The 17,332-nt window shown below is 38.8% G+C and overlaps 1 protein-coding gene across 4 annotated transcripts in view; it reads left to right on the top strand.

Annotated features, from left to right (window-relative positions):
• The window catches only part of UGGT1 (UDP-glucose glycoprotein glucosyltransferase 1), a 52,734-nt gene that overhangs the window by 24,429 nt on the left and 10,973 nt on the right, over nt 1–17,332 (top strand). For 3 of the 4 annotated variants that reach the window (XM_026109594.2, XM_064516979.1, XM_026109595.2), the window contains 14 exons: nt 1,658–1,822; nt 2,005–2,125; nt 2,830–2,928; nt 4,530–4,553; nt 5,069–5,163; nt 5,821–6,027; nt 6,633–6,764; nt 7,754–7,884; nt 10,559–10,654; nt 11,048–11,150; nt 11,635–11,714; nt 12,424–12,613; nt 15,282–15,440; nt 17,225–17,310. In XM_026109594.2, the coding sequence (XP_025965379.2) occupies nt 1,658–1,822; nt 2,005–2,125; nt 2,830–2,928; nt 4,530–4,553; nt 5,069–5,163; nt 5,821–6,027; nt 6,633–6,764; nt 7,754–7,884; nt 10,559–10,654; nt 11,048–11,150; nt 11,635–11,714; nt 12,424–12,613; nt 15,282–15,440; nt 17,225–17,310 (1,688 nt within the window). The remainder of the gene's footprint in view (nt 1–1,657; nt 1,823–2,004; nt 2,126–2,829; nt 2,929–4,529; nt 4,554–5,068; nt 5,164–5,820; nt 6,028–6,632; nt 6,765–7,753; nt 7,885–10,558; nt 10,655–11,047; nt 11,151–11,634; nt 11,715–12,423; nt 12,614–15,281; nt 15,441–17,224; nt 17,311–17,332) is intronic. The other variant, XM_026109597.2, reaches the window with a different exon arrangement.

Raw genomic sequence — 17,332 nt, 5'->3', positions numbered from 1 at the left:
ATGACAGGAGAGGTCTTATCAATCTACATGACAGATACAGAGTAGTACTTCTTACCAGTTGATTTCACTTATCAGAACAAGCAGAGCAAATCACACTCAGTGTGCTGAGGCATAAAGGACTTGGCCAAAGGACCCAGTGCAGTTTCATGGCGGGGGGCAGAGTTTGAGGAGGACAACTCTGCTGGAACCTCCCTCTATACAGCTACCCTCAAATTGTCATACATATGAGACTCCTGCTTAAAGGGAATCCCATGACTTTCTCCTTTACCCAAACATGCATGTGTAGAGGAGGAGGGATGCCTGGAACCATGGCAGCTGCTTCAGCTCATGATTGGGTCTAGCAGCTGTGGAGTATGGTTAAGATTTCTTGCTCTTTGCAGTTTAAAAGTATCTAGCACTCAACCTGAAATTCTTCCTTAAAAGAACAGGTGGTACTAACTAATCTTCACAGTTACTTTTGAAGTTCTGAAGTTACCATAAAGTCCTGGAAGGGGGTATGTGACTGGGGAGGAAGCAAGGCATTATTTAATCAAATTTTTGCTTTAAAAAAGCGAAAGGCAGGAATGGCAGTGATGAGGGTGAAGCTGGAATGTGAACTTGGCCTGTTCTTATGCTGAATTAAAAAGGTTTCCAGTGTAATAAATAATCTGCTTGGCTTGCATTTCAAACAGAACTTTCTTACCACCCTGTTTAAAACACAGAAACAAACAAAAAAACCCTCCACGAGAAACCCCCAACAGCTACAAAGTGCTAATCTCTGAAAGACATGAGAGGCCATCGTGGAGGCCTTGCTGCAACTGTTCTACCTGATGCCATTCAGCATGACCACATCTTAAAAGGAGGTCTTTATACAGAGCTTATCTCTATATAAAGGACAAAACTTAACACTGGTCACATTTTCATGTGATCTGAGCTATGTGATTTTTTTTCCTTTGTTCTTAAAAGATAACAATAGGGTAAGGATTAATGCTAAAGAGGTTGTGAAAGTTCTCAAAAAGAATCCCTGAACAGTATACCTTGATTAACTTTTGTCCATAACTGAATATGAATAATGATGTTGCATTTTGCAGTGGTTAGGTGAAATGGAGAAACTTGCCTTCACAGAATAACCCCTTCTTGCCTCCCTCCCACAGGAAATGTGTGTGTGAAAAACAAAACAAAACAAAACCAAAAAAACCCCACTTTAAGAAACATGTTTCCAAAAACCCCACCTCTGAAACAAACAAACAACAAAGAAAACCCACCAAACCCTCCCCCATCTTATGTTACAAATACCAATACTTGCATTCTTCTATGGCAAATGCTGGTTTCATACTGTGCATTTTTTTGCTACCAAAAAGTATTCATTAGAATTGATTGGTTTACAGTATGAATTTAGTGGACTATTTTGCTAGCATGATGCCTAGTTGTGTGCACTTCTTTAATATGAACTAACTCTTCTCGCTTTGAAACTCTGAAAGAGAAGGACATCTTATGCATGTAAGATACAGCAAGTGTGTTATGCATTGCATAAAATTTGTATTCAGTATGTGTTACATAAAAGCTGAAAGGACATCTTGGTGTGTTTAGAATAGACTTCGGTGGATACTGCATGGAAAACATGAACCCTCTTAGTAATGGACTGACATGGTAAAGTTACTTCTTTCCCTGTATTTAGGCAGCAAGAGGTTACTATGAGCAGACGGGTGTAGGTCCTCTCCCTGTTGTGCTGTTCAATGGGATGCCTTTTCAAAAAGATCAGCTGGATCCTGATGACCTAGAAACCGTGACAATGCACAAAATCCTGGAAACCACAAGCCTCTTCCAGCGAGCCGTGTACTTGGTAGGTGCTGGGTTCAGCTGTGACTTCAGAGAGAAACATGATTTGAAAAACTAACTTGAAAGTCCCTGAATATATAATACACGTGACAACTTAACTTACGTAACTAGTTGGTTTTTAAGTGGCCTAAGGCAAATATGTGTGTGATATAATCAAGATTGCTTTTTCTTTCTTCTTTCCTTCAGGGCGAATTATCTAATGATCAAGATGTAGTTGAATACATCATGAACCAGCCTAATGTTGTTCCCAGAATCAATTCAAGGATCTTAATGTCTGACAGAGAGTACTTAGATTTGACGGCAATGAGTAAGGGATGCTTTTAGCTGCCTTACACCTGATGTATTTGATTGTAAGACTCTTGCTTTCCCAACGGAATGCTCTAGTGGAAAAGTATTAACAGTACCCCAAGTGACATCTTCAGGGGAATTTGACTCATGAAATTGAGAGAATAACGACACTAGAAAAAGCTGAGAGCGGTACAGTCTTGTAACGTGTAAAGCAACAGTTTGTTCCTTATTTCTGACCTTTCGAGCAAGAGGTTGGCAGTAGTCTTTGGAATTACTGAGGATTTGTTGTGCCATATATTTTAGAAGAACTTTTTGGAGCTGAAATGTTAAGCAATAACATCCAATGCAGGGACTCTGCAGTATAACAGCAGGACTGCAGATGCACTTGTGGAATGACCTTTCTTGAGTTGGTTTAAAAATAGTAATACAGTGGACTTTTAAATCTATATTCTTTAGGAAAATTAACTTGAACCAAGCCAGACTTGAATAAATGACTTCTCCATATCAAAAATGCTAAGTAGCTATTAGCGTAACTTACAAAACAACAAAAATTCCTCAATGTGTGAGCTATTAACAATAGAAATGAAATATAAAAATCAGTATCACAAGCAAAAAACTGTGGGATGTGTGACTTGATATTCTGGTAATACTGCTGATTTTCATTTCACATGGAAGTAGTTTGCTTTGGCATCTAATACTTTCTCTCTCATACTTTCTCTCCAGATAACTTCTATGTGGATGACTTTGCTAGGTTCACTACGTTGGAATCCAAAGACAAGACAGCTGCTGTGGCAAACAGCATGACCTACTTAACAAAGAAAGGTAACATCTACAGTAGATTATGAATCCAAATCTATTTTTTACAAGTGTTTCAGAGCATACATGCAGTACTCAATGCATTTAAGCCATGAATCTTGTTCAGGCCTGTGGGCAATGGTGCCAATCAAGTGTTAAAAATAGACTTTTGTAGGGCTTGGCACCTACATGGAACAAGAACGTTCCTCTCATTAAACACCTGTAGCCTTCTATGAATAATGAAGTCCCACCCAAACTTATGCCACATTGCGTAAGACTACCAGAAACACAGCAATGCAAGCTCTGATCCTGCAGTTACACTGACTAGAACAGTTTAAAAAGGATTCCAGCTCTTTGCCTCATAATTCAAAATAACTAAATGTTATGTGCATTCAGAAGAAACTTATTGTGTGTTATATAAGACAACTGCTAGTCTGGTCTGTGCTGTTCTTACTGCTCCCATGCATGTACTGCTTTGTCAAGGATGGTATTGTTTTATTAGTTATACATGAAGTCCCCTGTTAGTATTAAAACTCAGCTGTGCTGCTCACTAGAAGAAATGCATGCACAGACATAGTTAGTACAGAGCTTATGCTCAATCAGTCCTCGCCTATACCCATTTCAGTTAGGAATCAGAAATAACTTGCTGCTTTTTCAACCGATTTCTCTTGTTTCTTTCTCTGTGTTCTTTACCAGGCTCTTACAAGTTTCCCGTGATACTATCTCAAGGCACTGCCACCTGCATGCACTGCCTTAAATGTTCCCATTGCTCTTTCTGTCTTGTCTTGTATTTACCCTTGGTTTATGTTCAGTCAGTTAGATCTGAGCAAGTTTCTTGCTTTCCCTTTCTAGACTCTTAATTAAACCTGTATCTCCATATACTCATTTGAAAGTGCTGTTTCTTCTGAGGTATTGAACCTGGAGTGGTAAAGAAGGACCCACTCCCGTGGAAATTAAATGAGAATATAGGCATTTGTTAACCTTCTGGAGCATTGTGATTGCTCATACAAAACGTGAATTTGGTTAATTTGATTAGCTTAACTTGCTCTTTATTTTCCCGCTCTCTGCTGATTTCATCTCATCAGTCAACGGTTTCTGTTCGTGGAGGCATATTAGTTTGCAATCCCATGGCTTCCCAGTTTTTGGTTCATTGCCCCTTCTGTGACTTGAGATACTGAATAGCTGGTATCTGATTACAGTAATGTTGTAGCATGTTTATTTTCTAAAATAATAGGAAAGCTATACGTGTTGTTGACTCAGCAGCAATACTGAAATAGTGCTGGCTTGCTGGTTTTTGAAGAGGGAAGATAAACTGTCAACACCCAAGTCAATGGCATGGCAGGTTTTGCAAATGGTCTTCAGAATGATGCCTTCATGGTACAGTATGAAACTGATAATATGTAATATAATTAGCGCTGTAGTATGAAAATAAAACATCAATCTATTTGAAAAAAGTGTCAAAGCTTATTCTAATAAAATAACACAGACTTGTTGCGTGTTGAAACTGAACTTCAGTAATTCAGTTATGCCTAGTGCAGTGCTGTTCAGCTTCTTGATATGCATTGGGATTACTAAAAAAAATTAATGTCTGTTTCCTTTTCCTTTCTTTCCTCTCTGCTTTTGACCAGGAATGTCTTCCAAGGAAATCTATGGTAACTCATGCTTTAGCATTTCTTATGTTACTGTTCTGGGAATTTTCCAATTTCTTTTAAGGGTGGCTTTAGAACCAGCAGGAAATAGGAAAGCTGTTTAAATGCATGTTTGCTTCAGCACTTTTTTCTCTGAACAAAACTGATTTTGTGAGCTAACAGCATCAGCATGAAGAAGAGGCGTGTCTGTACCATAGCAGGAACCTATAATTAATTTATAGATTCCTTCATAATTTCTAAACTGAATAGGTAGCAAAAAAAATGCAGTTTAGAAACAGTGATGCATGCTGTCCTATGTGGGTTTTCTGTGTGAGGGAAATCAAACCTAATACAATACTGCTATTTTTGTCTTATCAGACTTCATAGCTTAGCTTAATCTGCATCTTTCCTATGTCATTCTACTTTTTTTTTCCAAATCTGTGCATGCACATCTTTATTTCATCCAAATGAGGAAAAACTGAAGCTCTCCTTCCCTCTACCTCAAATATCTTTTTTTTTTTTTTTTTCCTCCCCTACAGATGATTCTTTTGTTAGACCAGTTACTTTCTGGATTGTTGGTGATTTTGATAAACCTTCAGGGAGGCAATTGTTGTATGATGCAATTAAACATCAGGTAGGTAATGCTTGCACAGTGTAGCAGTGTTAATAAAACAGTGGATGGAGGCTTGAGAAACATAGGATTACGCTTCTGTCCTGTCTTACGACGCAAGAGAGAGTAGTTTTCCCTGCATGTTTCTATTTTCCAGCCTTATCTTGTCTGTGGGGGCTGGAACATCCGTGACCTGCTCGTGCTAGGACAGAATCCTCTCTCAGCCCCCCACTAATACAATAAAGGAAGGATGCTCTTTAGTCCCTGTTTCTAAAATGAAATGTCTTGAGTTTTGGTTTGGAGATGAACATGAGCACTGCTTTCTGTTTTGTCTCTTGTTTCAGAGGTTGAATCGTAAAAATAAGTAGATTACTCCTAAATCACTGTTTTGCCAGATCTCTGAGTGATGGCCATGGTGTTGTATTTATTATGTAGCAAACATGCACAGTATTATCTAGAAGATTCCTGTCACAGTGGTGCCTATATGTAGACTAAATACTTCGAGTTAAATTAGTATTTTGTTCTTTTAACCTTGTGCTGTTACTTACCCAGTTGGAATCTACTTCTCGTGCTAAGATATACAAAGCTTTTGCTATAGATCTTATTTTAACAGATTATTCTTCTCATATAAAACGTACATGAAATCTAAAACTTTTCTAATCCATGTTTGTTTAAACGCAGAAATCCAGCAATAACGTCCGAATTAGCATGATTAATAACCCCAGTGAAGATCCAAACAGCAAGAATACGCTTGTTGCTAAGGCCATATGGGCAGCTCTGCAGACACAAACTTCAAATAATGCCAAGAATTTCATCACCAAAATGGCAAAGGAAGAAATTGCAAAGGCACTTGAGGCAGGAGCTGACATCTTAGAATTTGCAGTTGGGGTAAGCATGTTTGTTGCTGCCTGCGAAGGTAGGGTACTTTGCTAGTTCTTATAATGAATATCTTAGCGTAGCATGTTCATATGGAAAAGCTGAAATAATAATGGAGAATAACACTCTGGGGTTTGTTTGTTTGTTTGTTTTCTCTGAGAGGTTAAGCTTAGTGAACTACAACACTGCCTAACAGTAAACATAAATTGTTTTACGCATCAAAGCTGTGCAACTTTAAAAAGTCAAAAGGAATGCAGCAGGTTCAGGGATCTGTTAAAATGAGTCAGTTGTTTCTTGGGTATTAGGAGAGAAGTTCAAGCTCATGATCTCTTTAAGAAGACAATAAACTACATTTTTTCAAATGAGGCTTAAAAATTAGCAAAGAACCACTTAAGAACAGAAGAATGGAGTATGACCCTTTACATTGGAAGTTGTGATTATGTTTGAGAGTAACAGGCAGGAGCTAGGTTTAACATCACAAACAACAGGGGCATGAGGATAAATTTTAGCAAGTTATAAAGATGTTTTTGAAAGGAAACAAGAAAGATATGTTTTAAAGAACTGTTCATGGGTGTAATTTTTTTCCTGTTTCAATGTCAAGTATTCTTTTCTTTCAGGGTATGGATATCAATATTTTCAAAGAAGCCTATGAATCTCCCAAAGTGGATTTTATTCTGTCCCATGCTGTATACTGCAGAGATGTTCTGAAGCTGAAGAAGGGGCAGAGGGCTGTGATCAGCAATGGAAGGGTGAGATCAGTCTGCAGATGGTAAAAGAGTTATTCAGTGTGTTGCAAAGAAGCAGACTTTGACCAGCAGAGTCTGAGAATCTGATACAGAGTCTCTGCCTTCTTTAGGTCACTAGATTTTACCTACTTTGATTTAGTCAGACCTCCAGTGATCTGTTCTTTGTACAGATCACTGTGTACACTTCTTTGTGTCCAGCTGAAGTTTTGTACAAATTCAGATGTCTAAGTAGCAGAAATGTCAGTCATGTTGGCACTGAATGGAGTCCAGGGCCTAAAAGGGATGATAAAGCTGTATGATTGTCCCGATTCCATTCACTGGGCAAAATGCTCCTGTATCTGGCCCCTGATTAAAGGATGTTGGTGACTTGATCTCTCCCACAAGCTCTTTCTACAAGAGCCACTTAAATTAGGCAAATTCTGTTGTTACAGTATTTCCCTGCAAATAGTGAAGCCCAGCTGTGTGGAACATTTAGTTTTCTTTTGTCATCTGCTTGCTACTTAGGGAAAAAATGCAAGTTCCATTGACTACTGTATACTTTATTGGGTTAAACATTTCAAATGATAACTTGCAGTATTCTATTCCCATTATTAGCAAAATAGCACAAATTCTCTAGGCAGCTTTTAGGCTTCTGAAGACTAGAGGAGTGAGATTTGCCAGGGCTTTGTTTCACTACTGGAAGTGGCCTGGTATACTGTTGCTCCTTCAGGTTGTAATACTGCAGGTATAATTTAATATGCCATATTTTGGCAAATCAGTGCACTTACTGAAAAGTGTAAGCATGCATTTTATGTCTCAAGGTCTAGGTTATTTTGTGCTGTTGGCTCTAGATAGCTGGAATTATCTATTAAACTTGGTTGATATAGGCATTAATATCAGTCAGAAACAGTTAACACCCATCAAGATTGGGCATGAGTATTTATTTAATACATCTTTGAATTTTGTTTCAGTGCAGCCTTTACGTAGTAATTCTGATTCCATTTTCTTTGTAGATTATTGGCCCATTAGAGGATGGTGAGATGTTTAATCAGGATGATTTCCACCTCCTTGAGAATATCATACTGAAGACATCAGGACAGAAAATCAAATCCCAGATTCAGCAGCTGGGATTTGAGGAAGATCTGTAAGTAAAACTGAAGAGACTAGCAAAAAGTGGTAGTACTCTTATAACATGACCTCCTGCAGCCTGGAGAAACCTCAGCTTGTATCCAGTACACTCTGGTTAGGTGCTATAAACAAACATGCATCTATTCATTATGGTCAAGTCTCAACTGTTCGGAGGAGCAAGTCAGAAAGGAAAAAGATGTAAATTATCTGTTTTGGGTTTAATGTGCTTTAGTGACTTTTTGTAGTTCACAGTATCTCACGTAGGTATGGAGCTGTAACTGTATCCCCCAGATTCAGGAAGCAGAATTGGGAGTTTTGGCAAGCCCTAACGTGGTGCTGTGCTCCAGGTTCATTGTTCTTGACTCGTTACCTGTAACTAGTAGTAATCTACCATGGCTGGTCTCTTACCTCATAATGGCAGTTGAAGGAGTTGTGTTGACTGCAGCCTCACTGACAAGCAGCAAGAAAGTGAGAAAGTGCCCAAGTCTCTTGGGACTTCCCATAAAACTGTTTACGTGAACACAGAACAGCAAATGCATTGGAGCTCACAGACATAGTCCCTGGATCACAGCAACATGGGCTGCAACAGCCTGCTCTGTTGGGTACTGGAGGAGTGCGAGAACTGGCTTCTTGGATGGAATTAAAACACAGGTGGAGTGAAAAAGATTATGAAAAGAAGAATGAGGGTGGTCACACATTCTACAAGGGCTTTCTAAATTCACTGCTGTGTTGTACTAGATGAAGTTTCATTCCAGATTTAATTGACCCTGGCTGGTGACAGCATCACCAACAGAGCTGCTGTCCACGTGCAGAGGAGAGCTGTTGTTAGCTGCTAAGGGCTATGTTACAAAGTGGTATAAATTGCTATGTGTTATTACATTCGTTCTTGAAAAGGCTTTCTGCACTGGATTGCCTTTCTGCTTCCCTAAATGGAACGGAAGCCTGACTTCTCATTAATATTAAGGTCTTCAGACGTGCGGAGGGACTAGCTAAGTCTTAAGTGACAGCCTGGTTTAAAGCACTTGCCTCCTATATGTCTTGATTTTATAACTTGTATGTAGGATTATCACAGTATTTATTTAAAAAGGGAAAGAAAGGAAGAAAATACAGATGAGCCCCTGAAGAGTAGGCTTCATGAATCAGTTTGCAGTTCAGCTAACTGCTGCTTTCCTACCAGTATCAAAAACACTTTTTTTAGTATTATATTTCACTGTCGATTACAGAAACATGTAAATGGCTTTTATCTTGTTTTAAAGAGAAACAACAGGAAAAGAAGTAGAGATGAGATAATGATAATCTTAGTTCCAGATAATTCTTGCAAAAAGAACAGAGGTAGTCTATTCAAAGGAAAATCATCTTCAGGTTCAAAAGAACATATGCTAGTGTCTGTTGGTCAGAACTGATATTTATAGAGTGTGTGTGTGTGAGTGTTTGAGCTTGCAGCTAAGATGACAATTTCTCTACTACTTACCTTTACAGCTTTTGCAACAGTCATTTTCCCATGATGCTGCTATCCGTTACAAAGGCTGACAATGTTTGCTTTTGCAGGCTCAAGTAGGTTGAGGTCTTTTGTACAGAAATCTTGTGTGAATCTGAGCTCTAGGAGGACAGTTTTAACAGCGTTCCATACCCTTTTGCATCCATTGCTGTACTGGGAATCAAAAGGGAAATAAAGAAAGGTTGTAGTCTTTTTGGATGGTAGGGCAGAAGACACCATAGTCTGAACATCTGGACAGAGCAGAGTTCCGATTTTTTGAATATCACTGCCAAGGTTTGCTGAAAGCTTTTGAACTGAACTGCTGCATTAGAAAACATCGTAGAACTTGGCAGTCTTCACCAGGCTTGTGTTTTTGTTATGAACAATTTAAACAGCTGTCACTATAAATCTGAGACTGAGTTAATTAAGGAAAAGCTGACAGACCCTTAAGTACAATATTGCTTCTTGGCAAAGCTATGATGTACAAATCAATTCCTTCTGAACTTTCATGAGGTGTTACATTTTCAAGATTAAATATGATATTCTTGAAATACTAGACTGAAAATTTCTGGGAATAATAAAAAGGAAGAACTTGTCAGCAGTGATTCTGTTCGTTATAGGACCCCTTTCCCTCAAAATTCTCCCACATGCAGGGTTGTTTTCCAGCTCCTAGAGTTGCAGTATAAAATGAGGAGACTGCTGTGAAATAAGGGTTTGATCTGAATCTCTTAGGGGTCTAGGAGAGGTTGAAGCTTAGGGATGTCGTGCCTGCAGCATGGTTGGCCTCTAAAATGCCATTTACTTCATAGTTAAACCATTTGGTACACAGAGTGATAAGGTTGTATCCCATTTTAATCATCTTAATGATGGATTGACCCTTAAATATGTTTAATTCTTCAGAGCTACCTCAAAGCATCCTTGAAGTAAAGGGAGGAGGACAGTAAGGACCCCCTGTTCTGGAATAGATTTTTGTTTTTAGAAACACAGATGATCTATTTTTATGTTTCCATGTGTTTCAAACCAACTGATTATAAATATATGGAAATGGGAAAATAATCGTTTAGAGAGAGGTGGTAAAACAGTTTGGGCATCTGGCTTCAGACCATTTTCTCTCTCTCTCTCTCTCTCTTTGGGTTTTTTTTTCCGCCTAAATAGCAGAAATGTAGTAAGTGCCTGCATTTGCTGAGTATTTGTAAACCATCTTTTTTTTCAGTGCAAGTGACTTGGTAATGAAAGTGGACGCTCTTCTCTCTGCTCAACCAAAAGGAGAGGCAAGGATTGAATATCATTTTTTTGAAGAACGATACAGGTATAGGATTGCTGGCATTTGCTGAACAACATGCTCTTTTTTTGATGTTCCCGGCTTGAAATTATGTTTTAACTTCAGATAGCAACAGGGAAGTGCTCAACTGTTTTCAGGACACAGCCAGACTTCAGATAGCTATATAGATAGATAAATAGCTATAGATCATGTGCGCTCTCTCTCTTGATCAATATTAATATGCAGATAAATATTCATATAAATAACATGATCAATATTAACATACATATATAATACAGATCAATATCAATGTACAGATATATATGTATAGTTTAAAGAAGGCATATATTTAATAAGTAATTTGACTTCAGATGGCTAGTGTTGTTTCCTGTGTTTGTCCAGTACATTATATACTTCAAAATTGTTTTTTCTTCTGTTCAGCGCAGTTAAATTGAGACCAAAAGAGGGTGAGACATACTTTGATGTTGTGGCTATTGTTGACCCTGTCACCAGAGAAGCTCAAAGACTTGCTCCATTACTTCTGGTATGCATGCAGTATTGTAATGCATTTTATGGCACTTGCAGAAAGTTCTCTGTTCTGTAATTCTGGAATGTTTTCTTCCTCCTTGACTTTGTGGTGACTAAGGGCCTTTTAATAGTGTGGCTGAAATGCACAATACATTTCTTAGTGTCTAATACAGTGTAACTAGTTATTCTGCTAGCTAAAAAGATCACATTAGCATAAGCATTTTCTCGATAACTTTTAATTTCACCATTGACAGTTTAGTTTGCAGTGACTCTTCTTGGGGAAGAACATTACTGCATCCCCAAAAGAGTGGCTAGAACATGAGGGAGCAGATGACTGATTTGCTGCCACTAATTAAAAGATGGATGTAGTAAAGCAAGTAGTGAGGAAGGCAGGATTTAGAACAAGCATGTCACATGCCTCCTTGAGATCCTGTCTGTAAAAACAGTGGTCAGCTTTTCTAGTTAGCATTGTAAGGGATGTCTCTTTCTCATTATTTTAGGTTTTGAACCAATTGATAAATATGAACCTAAGAGTGTTTATGAACTGCCAGTCCAAACTTTCTGACATGCCTCTCAAAAGGTAAGAAATACCATGCCTGCGGGTGGAAAACACACTGGAAAACAGCAGTATGGGAGTGGAAGCATGTGCTTAGTATACTGAAGTTGGCAAAGGTTGTCTGGAGGCCTTGTCACAAGTTAGGGTGCAGCCTGTGTGAGAAAACCACTTCTGCTGGGTTGCACAACTCTGCCATTCTGTATCTTAAAAAACATCCCCCCTGCCCCCCCACCCCAAACAACAATAAAAAAGAAACCTGCTGGAATGTGCAAGCACACAGACATGGTCAGATGACCTACAGGAGTTCTTCATAAATGCTTTCAGCTCATTTAAATAATAGCAGAATATATTATAAGAAATCTGGGAACTTGTGAATGTTGTGAAGAAACTCAACTGGTTTGCAAGTTGGGTGTCTGGTTGTGTCGTGTTTCCCCCCTGCCCCCCTCCCGATATATGAGCAAGGTTAAATAATTTACTAATCTTAATGACTGAGTCTTGCACAATCTGGTAAACTGGTGGAGGGGAAAAAAAAGTGAAAATTCTGACCTGATCAAAGGATCTTGCTTTGGACAATGGCTCCTGTATGCAACAGGGAATAAAATTTTAGTTTTGGCTTCTTGGAGACATTGTAACTCTCTGGGAAAGCTGATGCTCTTAGCAAGTTCAAAGAAAGTGAAATACTTGCAAAATTTGGCAGAAATATGTTCTAGCATTTTTTTTTCTGAAATTTCAGCTTTTATCGTTATGTTCTGGAGCCAGAGATTTCTTTCACAGCAGATAACAACTTTGCTTCTGGACCAATTGCCAAGTTTTTGGATATGCCTCAGTCCCCGCTGTTCACTTTGAACCTAAATACTCCTGAGAGCTGGATGGTGGAATCTGTTAGAACCCCATATGACCTTGATAACATTTACTTGGAGGAGGTAAGACAAATCAACATGTTCCTGTTGATGTATTTGAATGTTTTTTTTCCCCCAGGGATTATTTTTGTAATGGAAAATAATTGTAGAATTTTAAAATTCTAGTATACATAGAACATATGTTAGTGCTTTTTCCATGAGCAGACCCCTTGAACGTTTTCCAGGAGAGGCACAGGTAAACCTGAGCTCACTGACAGTAAAGTTGCTGTCCTCAGCTGTCCATGGATGCCTGGAGACCACAGGCTGAAAAATACCAGGTAGAGGGTGAAATGAAGGAGACACTATACTCGTAGGCTTGAAGTAGATCCTGCAGAGGTTCTGTTTTGCTTGTGTGTATATAACACTTCAGAATGTCCTGAGCTAGAAATGAAGAAACTCTTCATGGGTCATTAAAGCCTCCCCCCCACCTTTTTTTTTTTTTAATTCGTTAGTTAAAAGTTATCTCTGATTAGAACTTCCCACAGCTAGTGTCACAGTTAAATATAAGGGTTTTCTTTACTTCTGATTTAGAGACTATTGAGGTAAGACCTGGCAGTCCTGTTCCAGCAAGTAAATTACACTTACTTTCCCTTGCTCTGAGAAGCCACCAAGCTGGTTTTAGCTACCTGTTCATTTTCACAGCTTTTGTTACTGGTAAACACTCTTGTGGATCACAAAAGAATATGCAGCGTCGACAAAACAGGAGAACTGGTGCAACAGAAACGCACTCACTTGCACTGGTTTTAGGAGTGGATTGCTGCTAGAACAGGTCTTGAATTAGATTATTATAATACTGATCAGGGAAGTGCTGCCACAGATGCATGGGGATAAATTAAGTGGAAATGGAAAAATCCAAGGAGGTGAAATCTAGTACAAAAAAGCTGTTAAAGGCGGAATATGGAATATCTGTATGTAAGCATTGATGATTCTCATTTAATCTTGAATGAGATGGATAATCCAGTGCTAATTATTAACCTCCTAGTATTAGCAGTTAACTTTGACTTAGTCTTTGCTGATTTAGAAATAGAGGGCTGGTAAGTGGTAAGTTACAAATGCACTATACTAACATGTTAGGAAGTGCACTAAAAGCATGTATATTAAAAGTTAGGAAATCTGTATGTGATGCAAAACAGAAAATTTTGTACTTCAGAGTACAAAGTTAATAGCCTAAGTAGGTTGTCAAGTAGTCTTTTTCCCTTGGAGTAAGCCATTATGTAGCTGGCCTAGCACAAATGCAGATTATATATTAAAAATATAATAATTTTGTATGTATAATCCAGAGTGTGTGAAAGATGCCAGGTTGACAGCTCTGGAGGCTGAAGTCCTCTATTTATCCACAGAACGGGTATGGCATGGGCAGTGGCAGTACAAGCTCCCCCACCAATGTGCCTCAACCCTGACCTGGAGGAACCACCTCTAGAGGTGAGAGGGTAGTCCAGGCTCCAAAGCCAGCCCTGGGCCTTGTCTGCCAGGACTGGCAGCAGCAGCAGCACCGGCTGCGCGGGCGACTCCTGCAGCGTGGAAATCTGTCCGCTGCAGAGCTGAACGAGATTGTCAGACTCTTTGCAATTAGGCCTCTTGCAAATCAGCAGCCTGTACAACCTTGCAGTCATTACTAACGTGGGTTAGTTTGTCACTGAACGTTGTTATATTTCGTTATTAGCCTCTCCTCACTGAGCATCCCACTGATATTGTTTGGGAATCTGATGCAGTATAGTGGCAGAGACTAGTGTTGCTAATCCTGTACTCACAATTCAGAAATCCAGAAAACTATGTTTTTTGTTTGGTTTTTGGGGGGAGGTTTTTTGCTTTTCATCTCTTGACCTAACCATTCAGCTATAAATGGACCACCAAAGGGCTGATACAACTATCCATTTCAAGCCTCTGAATTTATCTTCTTTGCTTACATGAACTGAAAGCTTGGGAGAGGGGGTTCAAGTATAGTCAAGTGCCATCCTAAGTCTCCAGCTGAATACGAGCTTTATGTTTGCTGGTGCAAAATTTCCAATTCCTAATATGTAGTTTGTTGAAACTAGCAATTAAACTGTCATTCTGGACCTGCAATGAGGAAAGATGCTTTGTGAGACTTCACTAGTATTTTGCTCATATAGCTTCCTGAATTTAGCCTGATGGGGAGTTAGGCCTGAAGTGATTTGTGAAACATGGCAAATATTTTTTCTTAGTACTTTTGTTCTGTGTAACCAAATGAATTGGTCCTTCTGACAGTCCCCTAGCATGATGTAGGAGAAATGCAGAGCAAAACAAAATGCTAATTTCAGATGATAAATATAAGATGAGATGAGCACATTTCAAAGACATTTAAATTTAAGGTTCTGAAGCCTGTTGTAGTTCTTGTGAGATGCCAACTTATTTTACTAAATTCCCCAATATGTGTAAAAAAGGTTGTCAAATGGGAGTAACAGTCCTTCCCTTCTCTTATAGTGGGGTCTTACCAGTTTAGATTCAAACCTTTTTGGCCAGGGATACTCTCTTAACAGTATGTGCGTGAAGTGCTTCACTCTGTGGGCTGTGCTTTTTGGGGATGTCTAGAGATTCGTTTATTAAAATTAATCTAGTAAAATAAAGCAAGTACTATTGAAATGCTATTTCAGAAGGTAATTGAATCATTACAAAAGAAGAACAACAACACTTTTGAGCTACTTCCAAGTTTAGCAGTATCTTCTCCTTACAGGTGGATAATGTTGTAGCTGCAGAATATGAATTGGAGTATCTGCTTCTGGAAGGACACTGCTATGATATTACTACTGGACAGCCACCTCGGGGACTCCAGTTTACACTGGGAACTTCAACCAGTCCTGTCATTGTTGATACCATTGTTATGGCCAACTTGGTAAGCATTTAATTGGCAACAAGTAACTCTTGCTCTCCAGTTAGCACAATCACTTGCATAAACTGCTGAGTATCTTTTAATATGTGAGCTATCGATATGTGGTATTACTTCACGGTTGCTTGCAAATATACCAGAGCCACGTCATTCCTAACACTGATATCTAAAACCTTGCTGTGTACTTGTTTGTCTGTTACCTTTTTCAAGAATGCTCTCCTTCCCTGCAGCTTATTGAGGAGGGTCTTCTGGAATGTCTTCAAATGATGCCCGTATTCTTAAGCAACCTCTTTCCAGGAAAGGCCAGACAGTTCTGTTTTTGCCCAGACTAGATGGTCTTAGGGCATCCACTCTATCTGGTACTGAAAGCCTCAGGTGGAAAATTGTCCTGCCTTGCACACGCTGCTTCCAGAAACCTATGGAGCAAATGGGGAGAATCAGCAGGAATGATCAGCATCCTGGAAAACATAGGATGAACAGGAATTACGCAATTTAGTCAAGAAAAGGTGACAGAAGTCCAAATACATGACTGGTCCCTGCAGCTGTCTTTATCAGGTAGCTGCATAAGGGAACAGTCAGTTTACAGGGTCTGTGCTAGACAGTGTGAGAGGTAATGGATTTAAATTATGGCAAGGGAAGTTAACCACTAGAATATTTTCTTTATATTTAGTGCTAGGGAAAAACTGGACTAAATTGTCTATCATGTTTTTGAAATCTTTAAAGGTATTTAACAAGTTAGGAAAAAATGTCCACCACCTCTAAATATTTAATTTGAGATTCTTACACTCATTTTCTATTTCTCTGCATCTTTGCTTAGCCAAAGTATATCCTATTATAACTACAAAAAGGAATATGAGCATTATTTTGTGTGTCATCACATCGTCTGTACATTAGAGAGTAAATATGAAAGGCTTGGAGTTTTTGTCTAATGAGCTAAACCAAAGTCTACGTATCACTGTGCACACCAGTATCTGGTCATCATCTTCCTCAACTTGGTGTCTACATTGTTAAAGGGCAGGAAGAGTCTGGAGGGACTAGGAGTGTACTGAGTATGCCCAGTGCTGCTTCTCCCCCCCCCAAAAGCAGGCTGGTTCACATGTCCAATTGCATGCATGTGGAGTAAGAGTGGAAAAGTAGGTAGTACACTGAAGCAGCGTTACAAATGTTTGTATCTTCTGCACGTATAAAAACCTAAATCACAGAAGAAAATCAGAAAAACTCTAGAACCTGAAGCTACAATAACACTTGTATACAATACTGGAATTTTATATTGTAGTTTTGTAAGCTCTGTACAAGACGTATCTTGTAACATATTACCTGTGTTATTACTTCCTGCTGAAACATCAATCTGTATAGCTTCAAAATTAATTAAAATCTTGTTTTGTATTCATACCTTTCATGGACTGCTATGTAGCTAGCAACTAGTGTTTTGAAAGTCACTTTTATTTTTTCATGAAGGTGAGCCCTCAAAGTAATATGTGATGCTTTTCCAGAAACACCTTTGGGATTACATTGTTTCTATCAAGACTCCGTGAAGACCTTCTGTCATCTAACAAATAATGCTAGACCTTTTAATACTTCTGTCTGCTATGTAAAAATGAGGATTTTGAATGGAACTTCTTGGCTCTTTCCTGTTCCCTGTGTTTTAAGGCCTTAAAGTTACATTAACTAGCTGGCTTAAGAATAACTATTCAGATCTAAAGCCATGGATCAAAATACACATGGTTTAAAGCTTTTTTTCTACATTTCCATTTTCTGGAAACTGACAGATTATTCCTTTCCTTTTACAGGGTTACTTCCAGCTAAAAGCCAATCCTGGTGCATGGACTCTAAGACTCAGAAAGGGCAGGTCTGAGGATATCTACAGAATCTACAGGTAGGACAATACATGGAAGACT

Source organism: Dromaius novaehollandiae, chromosome 9, assembly GCF_036370855.1.
Source record: "Dromaius novaehollandiae isolate bDroNov1 chromosome 9, bDroNov1.hap1, whole genome shotgun sequence".
NCBI lineage: Eukaryota > Metazoa > Chordata > Aves > Casuariiformes > Dromaiidae > Dromaius > Dromaius novaehollandiae.
Note: the sequence above shows the minus strand (reverse complement) of the source record. Positions and strands in the feature narration are given on the sequence as shown.